The sequence below is a fragment of the Astatotilapia calliptera genome, chromosome 7 (assembly GCF_900246225.1).
Source record: "Astatotilapia calliptera chromosome 7, fAstCal1.2, whole genome shotgun sequence".
NCBI classification, from domain to species: domain Eukaryota; kingdom Metazoa; phylum Chordata; class Actinopteri; order Cichliformes; family Cichlidae; genus Astatotilapia; species Astatotilapia calliptera.
This window is the reverse complement of record NC_039308.1, coordinates 21,516,007-21,523,914: the sequence shown is the minus strand read 5'-3', so window position 1 is coordinate 21,523,914 and position 7,908 is coordinate 21,516,007. Positions and strand designations below refer to the sequence as shown.

The 7,908-nt window shown below is 42.2% G+C and overlaps 1 protein-coding gene across 2 annotated transcripts; it reads left to right on the top strand.

Moving 5' to 3' along the window:
* Window positions 1-1,000: 1,000 nt before the first annotated feature.
* Window positions 1,001-7,619, top strand: lman2la (lectin, mannose-binding 2-like a). Of its 2 annotated transcripts, XM_026173771.1 has the most exons (9): window positions 1,001-1,486; window positions 1,781-1,899; window positions 4,201-4,318; window positions 4,421-4,503; window positions 4,608-4,640; window positions 4,964-5,125; window positions 5,237-5,351; window positions 6,196-6,318; window positions 6,401-7,619. In XM_026173771.1, exons 1-9 carry the CDS (start codon window positions 1,222-1,224, stop codon window positions 6,541-6,543), a joined length of 1,161 nt encoding a protein of 386 aa, XP_026029556.1. In that variant the 5' UTR covers window positions 1,001-1,221; the 3' UTR covers window positions 6,544-7,619. The 2 variants fall into 2 exon arrangements, with proteins under 2 accessions (XP_026029556.1, XP_026029557.1); XM_026173772.1 differs by lacking the exon at window positions 4,608-4,640 and having other exon boundaries at window positions 1,002-1,486.
* The last annotated feature ends 289 nt before the right edge of the window (window positions 7,620-7,908 follow it).

Below are 7,908 nucleotides of genomic sequence, written 5' to 3'. Positions count from 1 at the left end.
GTTATGTCTGTCCATCACTCAGGTCTCCTGCCTTGGGCTTGCAGATTACAGGGAAATGCCACACATCTGTCTGTTGTCACTGCTAGAATATTTCTTTTACAATTTTCTTTACATTTTTAAAATTTTAGTTAGAAATCCTAAATTCTATACTTTATACAGATGTCTTTGTGGACCTTTATGGGAGCATTAAATTGTCTAAAATATAGTATCCTATACTTTATATTTATGTTCTATAAGTTGTAACACCACAGTATATGTAGAGTCTATAAAAACAGACTTTTACTGAAAGTACAAATGTTCTGGAGTAAAATATACGTCAAACTCTATATAACTATTGAGTCTTTAAAGTGGGAATACAGTTGGATCTAATTCACTGTAACTGAATCACACCATAATTTATTTGTTGATTTATATTAACCTAAAGAAAGTTCAGTGAATAAATAAATCAAAAATCAATATGAAAGAAGTGTATGTATGTGTGATGTATGTGGTGTGGTCTTATACATAAACCCTGAGAAATCCATTAATACTTCATTTTTGATGCAATTATTTATGTATCACTGCTCCTAACCTGCTACAGTGTGCAACTTGGCATCTTCATAAACCAGTGCGTGATCTGAAATGACAAAGCCGCTATGAAAAGTGCAGAGAGGTTTGAATATGGACAGGGGTGTGAAACACATCTGAGCCACACACACGAGCGAGTGCCATCAGTCATGTAAACAAGTGACACATGCAAAAAATAAATAAATAAATAAAAATACACAAAAGCAACCTGATATGAGACAGGCCAACACAACCAGAAGCAGATACACACAAAACAGGTCCGAAGAGTAGATCTGTCAGTATGGGTGGGGAATTGGCAGTAATAATGTTGGGTGAAGTCTGAAATGTTATTGTTTGCCAGAGAGCGTCACTGGATTATATTCCAGTGTTTGTTGAGCTGTCTAATTCATCCAGATTTGCTTTTGGCCTTTTCTAATATGAATAAATATATTTCTACAGTCAAATAATGCACAAAGTAAGCACTTTAATGCATAAAGGTCTCCCGAATGCTGTGAAGTCTTGTGAAGTGAAGTCTTTGAAGCTTAAATGTGACGATCAGAATAATATTTCCACAGTATACGATCCCGTTAATTATTTAAAACAACTGTATAGTCCTATAGCGTGTCAAAACCATTTCTTTTGATTGACAGCTAAACCGAGCAATGGTCACGAGCCATGCAACCCAGCGGACCAATGGGAGTGAAGGTGACGGTTCAGTGGGCTGGGTTTAGAGCAACGATGGCCGCCGCCAGCAGCAGCAGTCTCTACAGTGGCTCCAAATTACTGCTCGGTTTTATATGCAAAGGGAAGAAAATGCCTTTGAAATTTCGCTGGACAATCGCTTTTCTGGTTGTTACTCTAAGCCTGTGTTTTGCCGACGATGACCACGAAATGGAGGAGTTCCTTAAGCGGGAGCATTCCCTTTCCAAGCCTTACCAAGGTACCTGTGGTACAGGAGGGGGCGCGGGCTGAGGGGCGAGGACAGATATTTCCAGAATAATGTACTCACTCATGAACTCGTGCACGCACTAGCCGCTTTTCTGAGATGAAATCACTCTATTTCTCACGCAACTCGTCTAGTGGCATTGTCATAGTGACATACTCGGTATATATTTTGTGCTTTCTTATCTTTCATGCGCGTGTCCCCCTCCCACTCACTGACAAAGCACTTTGATCTCAGGCTCAGTGAGCTGTGTTTTGCTGTCATTATAATGGGTGCTGATTGTTTTACCAGGTGTGGGCTCCTCAAGCTCCTCCCACTGGGAGCTGATGGGCGATGCCATGGTAACCACCGAGCAGGTGCGCCTGACACCTGACATGCAGAGCAGACAGGGGGCGATATGGAGCCGCATTGTGAGTAAAGGCTGCACTGTGTACACGTTTGCATACTCCCAGTATACTGCATGAGCAGCAAGTCTGGTGACTGAGTTATTTCCTTGACTTAACTGCTTTAGGTGCTTAAAAAAAAGTTACAATCACTTTTCATCATCTAACTCGATGCTAAGTGTCGGATGCAGTGGTGTAAAGCACGCTGCCACTGGACTCCAGAACAGTGGAGTCTGGTAATCCGATGGTAATCCGATTCTGGGTTTGGCTGTTTCCAGGAGAACGGTGATTGTCGGACTGTATTGGGCCAGGTATAAAGGTTGGTGGAGGGGCGATTATGGTGTGGGGTTGTTTTTCAGGAGTTATTTCCAGTGAAAGGAACTCTTAATGCTTCATCATACCAATCCATTTTGAACTATATCATGCTCCCAGCTTTGTGGGAACGTGACTGCACACCAGTGGATAAAGCGAGGTCCATGAAGACGAACGAGTGTGGTCTGGATGAACTTGACTGGCCTGCGCAGAGTCCTGACCTCAACCCAGTAGATGACCTTTGGGGTGAATTAGAGGGGGAACTGTGAGCCAGGCCTTCTTGTGCAAAAATCAGTGTCTGAGCTCACAAATGAGCTTCTGGACGAATGACCAGAAATTCCCATAAACACTCCTAAACCTTGTAGAAAACCTTCACAGAAGAGTAAAGGCTATTAAAGCTGCAACAGCTGGGCCGAAATCATATTAAACCCCTATGGATTAAAAATGGGATGTCACCCAAGTTCATATGTGTGTGAAGACAGACGACCCAATACCTTTGGCAATATATTGTGTCGTTTCAGCTGTACTTGTAACAGCAGGTTCAAATAAAAAAGAGTAGAGCTACCTCTGTATTTACATTTACAGTAAGAGCCAGAGACACAAGCTGCAGATGGAGAGGTGAGGGTTAGTTTGAAATCCTGCAGGATAATTTCCACTGTGTTGCCTGATGAAGTTAAACAGACTCGTGCACTCTGTTTCCTGTTTATAAGGTTTACTTAGCTACAGCAACGCAGGCTAACACCCCAGCCCTGCAGTAAATCCTGATTATTACTACATGGTAAATAAGCAAGATATACTAGGGTTAGAAATGAGAGATGTGTGAGAGCTAATGATTGTCATACTGTCATGCCAATATGCAGATCCATACTTTGTGGTGAAGTAAGGGAGCATCCAAAAGTACCCAGTCATGAAAATGTTTTGCTAGATTTGTCTAAAGCAGGGATGTCAAACTCATTTTACACCAGAGGCCACCTACAGTGCACTGTGATCTTAAGTGGGCCGGACTAGTAAAAATCGCTATATCTCGCTATAAGAAAAAGAAGTGTAATTTCAACATCCGCTCTCACGTATTACTATTATTATTTTATTGTGAAGACATTGTAAAAACATAAATTTCTGTTGTTTATTCTGTTGTTTAATTGTTTTTCTCTTACTTGTGTGTAGTATGAAAGACTTTGGGTGCAGTTTTCATCAGCTGTAAAATTTACGAAAATACAGTTAAATGTATGCCCTCCTTTACATTTTCCAAAGAGTGGGCCAGATTGGAGTCATTGCTGGGCCAATTCTGACCCGTGGGCCTTATGTTTCACACCCCTGCTCCATAGTAAAGCACAAATGTTTCTTCCACTTTCAGTAGTTGCTGCAAGAAACATTGAAGGTTTAGACCTATAGTTATTGTACAAATGCATGCAATGACTGTGTGGTCGTGATAAGAGCTGCTGTACACTGACACGAACTGGCTGATAACCACAGCCTGTCTTCAGTGAGCGAGGCTTTACTACGTTTTCAGTTTAAGTTGTTTTGTTCTGGAACTGTTTTGACTTTAAAAAATGGGCTTTTGACATTGTTATGCTCAGTCACAATATGATGGTAATATTTGGTTTTAAGAATTGGTTAGATGTGGTTCATTACAGTAAGAAGCTTGACTGCTTGCCCACTATCATCTTTACTTTAACCTTGCTGATTTTATCTCACACTGGTAAACAAACATCCTCACCGTCTGCTGCTTGTGACTGTGGTTGGGTTAAAAACCTCATGCAGCTACCTCAATCTTAGTAGACTCGCTAAAATGATGAAGTCTGCTTCTATTTTCCTTTCCTCTTAGCTTGACCTCAACCCATCCTTAAGTGTTGTCCATGCAGTCACCTCACCTACACCTAATAAAGCTCTATATCAAATGTAGCAGGCAGTGAAACATTATTTACTCAAAAGGAAACCAGACTGTGGAACAGTACTAGGCCTACCAAAGACTTTTAACTTATACTTCTGTAGCTTATTGGACTTGTTGTGTTTTAGCCCTGCCATCTGAAGGACTGGGAGGTGCAGGTGCACTTTAAAATTCACGGGCAAGGAAAGAAGAACCTGAACGGTGACGGGTTGGCCATTTGGTACACGAAGGAACGCATGCAGAAAGGTAAGCACTACAGGATGTAATTTAAACCCAACCATGGTGCTAAATAAACTACAAGAACTAGTGTTTATATGTTACCAGCACTGTCTTTAAATCCTTTTCCAGGGCCTGTTTTTGGAAATAAGGACAACTTCACCGGCTTGGGCGTTTTTGTGGACACATACCCCAATGAGGAGAAACACATAGAGGTGCGCTGCTGTGGTTCTGATTACTGTGTGGGTGCACTGTGGGATTAACAGTTTATGTAAAAGGGGCTGTATTTTTCTTCTTTTGTGCACACAATTGGATACAGGCGCAGAAGAAGAGATACACTCCTCGCACACAGGTAACCAGTGTTTTTAACATCTGACCCTCTCCCTATGATCCGGCCTCCACTCTCGTTTAACCCTTTTTCTCCCCTCCCCCCGTGGTTTGTTTGTGGTTACAGCTGGGTCATACTTAATAAAATGTTATGAAATTACACAAAACAATCACATAATAGGAAGTGAGCCTGCATGTCCTAATTGTTCTCCATTTTATTATTTTTTCTTCTCCTTTAGCCCTTTTTCTTTTTCCCAGCTTGCTGCTGTCACTGTAGTCATACTAATGTGGATTCACTCTTGCTAAAATGCCCTGTTCCCTCTCTGCTTTTCCTCCTGTGACCACAAGAGGATCTTCCCCTTCGTCCTGGCAATGGTGGGGAATGGCACCATCAGCTACGACCACGAGCGGGATGGCCGGCCCACAGAGCTGGGTGGCTGCAACGCCATGGTGCGCAACCTCAAGCACGATAGCTTCCTCTTCATCCGATACGTCCGCCGCAGGCTCACGGTGAGAGACACAGCCTTTAAATCATTTTGGCGTGCAGGAAAAAGCAGCTTGTATCATATAAGTTCATTCTAAGTGGTGAACCTTAGAAGTAAATGGAAATGTGTCGCCCAGGTGATGATAGATATCGACGGGCAGCATGAATGGAGGGACTGCCTGGACCTACCTGGCGTGCGGTTGCCACAAGGCTATTATTTTGGCGCTTCAGCAATCACTGGAGATCTCTCAGGTAAACAAGTGCAGAGTAATGCAATGGCTGGTTTTAGCTTTATCTTTTAAAACTGTTGTTGTGTGCTTTAGAGGTCATGTGTGGCGTTGAGCCAACTGCAAGACGCAGAAACAATGGAATGAAGTGAAATCGAGCCTTTATTTAATAAAGGAAAAACATAGGGAGAGACAGACAGAAAAAACTCAGTGAACACTCTGAGAATAATGGATTCAAAAAAGAGACGGAAACACAAAAAAACAGACACCACAGAGGAGGTTAACGGATGCAGTGAAGGCCGACATGCAGAGGGTTGGTGTGTGAGGAGAGGATGGTAGAGATGGAGACAGATCTGCTGTGGTGAACTATAAAGGGAGCAGCTGGAAAAAGAAGAAGTTTAAATGTGAAAATCCACTTCTGCAAAGAATTAGGGAAACATTTGATCATCACAGTCTAACACCAAGTAGCAGACCTGTCGGTTCTCACGCCACCATCATGCAGACAAGAGTATATTTTGTAAAACTGTAGTAAAAATGAGATTAGGAAACGTAAAAATATGAAGAAAAAAGAAACTAGATGCTGTTTATTGTCGTTATCTGGCCTTGTGTAACAGGACACTCTACTCAGATATTAAAACTCTAAATTATGGCCTCAGGGCTGTGAATATTTAGCGCTGCGAGCTGGGATTTTAACCTTTAAGTCAGCAGTTTAGTCGTGAAAATAATGATCTCACCATCGATTCACAACGCCAGCTTCACTTGAGCTGAATTATAGTGCAAGAAGATTCCTAGAACTCCATATTAGCTTCTAATCTCTGGGTTTCTGTTTAACTTTTTCACATTTCCATTTGCTGATTCTTACTTAATAGATAACCATGATATAATTTCTATGAAACTCTACCAACTGACGGTGCTGCGGAGCAAAAAGGAAGAAGAGGAGGAAGAAGACGTAATAACCATACCCAGTGTAGACAACATGGAGCTCATCAGATGTGAGATAACACAGTCACGCATCACTTAGTGGAGTTTCCATCAGAGGGTGTGCTTTTCGCTCACTGCTGTGCTCTCTTTCAGTGGGTCAGAGTGATGAGGGGATGAGCGGAATAGCCATTTTCTTCACCGTGCTCTTCTCCATGCTGGGGTGCATCTTCCTCATCGTTATCGGCCTGGTGGTGTACAGCCACTGGAACGAGAACAGACGCAAGCGCTTCTACTGAGGACAACAACAAAGCAGACAGCGATTGTAAAAGCTATCGTGGTCCGCGGACACAACTGCACTGAAAGTGAGACGCTGCTGTCAGCTGGCACTGGTTTGTTTTTGTTTAGTTTTTTTTAAATCCCGAGGACAACTCAGTTTGACAGGAAGTTGAGTGGATGTATTCCCTGCTACACAAAAAGCCATACTACAACTTTGCCATCAGTAGCCATGAACCAATAGGAGGATCTCAATTCACACTTTGTCGTCGCCCCCCCCCCCCCGTTGACGCGCACCAACTCGGCCTTACCATCTCCACCTCTGTACCTGATACAAAGCAGATGTGCGGCACCGTCACTGACTTCTCATGAGCAGCTATTTTTTTGTGTTTTGGTACTGTTTGCTGGATTTGGAGGATATTTTTTTCACTGGTTTTCACATCACTGATGTTGATTTTGCAGCTTTAAGAAATCTACTTAAGTAAGCTGATGTGTTCCTGCTTGCAAGTCCATTAACTACCTGCAGTACAAGGCGCTAACCAAATTAGCAAAAGCCACTGATCCGCTTCTTTGCATTAGAAAAGCCTCTCAGTTTATACTGTGCTGTATTATGTGCTCTTTATTCTTATTGTTGTTTTAGCATGCATGGCGTTTGTGTGGGTTAGTCTGTGATCTGCTTTGTTAACATCATGTGTGAGCTTTTAGCCGTTCTATCTACACATAGCATGTGTCAATGGCAGCGATCGGTGTGTTTCAGGGAAATTATCAATTTAAGTCAGTTGCTTTGTCACAACGTTTATTTATATTTCATACCTTTACCCTAGTCTGTGTGCGCATTTAAAAAAATGTTTTTTTATTTTCACTACTGCTATTTTATGTTTGTTTTCTTTTATAAGAAGATGGTTCTTTCAGCCACTTCTCTTTTTCTATTTAGCACGTCACACCCTTCCTGACTCCACCCTCTCATTTACACCACACGTCATCATGTCTCTTAGGTGGTGCTTTTTATTTATTGTGCAGTCTTTGGAAACTTCATTTGTTTCTGTAACCCAGCGGTCCCCAACCTTTTTTGCGCCACGGACCGGTTTATGCCCGAGAATATTTTCACGGACCGGCCTTTAAGGTGTCGCGGATAAATACAACAAAATAAAACTAGTACCGGTACCGAAAAAAAGATTTATTCATAACACACGTGAAAAGACCCAGGAAAACCGAGTTAACGATAAAAACAATAACAAAATAACGCTGAAAACCGATAAAAACCCTGAAAACCATACATTTCACACCTGAGCTTCAACTCTCGCGGCCCGGTACCAAACGACTCCGAGGCCCGGGGGTTGAGGACCGCTGCTGTAACCACTTTATCCACCGCACTACCTTATTTATGT

What these genes read in the sequence shown, in the direction of transcription:
- lman2la (XM_026173771.1), top strand. Translation starts at nt 1,222, where the DNA reads ATGCAACCCAGCGGACCAATGGGAGTGAAGGTGACGGTTCAGTGGGCT. An exon ending in GGGCGATATGGAGCCGCATT is followed by an intron (nt 1,900 to 4,200) that starts GTGAGTAAAGGC and finishes GTTGTGTTTTAG; the next exon opens with CCCTGCCATCTGAAGGACTG. An exon ending in AATCACTGGAGATCTCTCAG is followed by an intron (nt 5,352 to 6,195) that starts GTAAACAAGTGC and finishes CTTACTTAATAG; the next exon opens with ATAACCATGATATAATTTCT.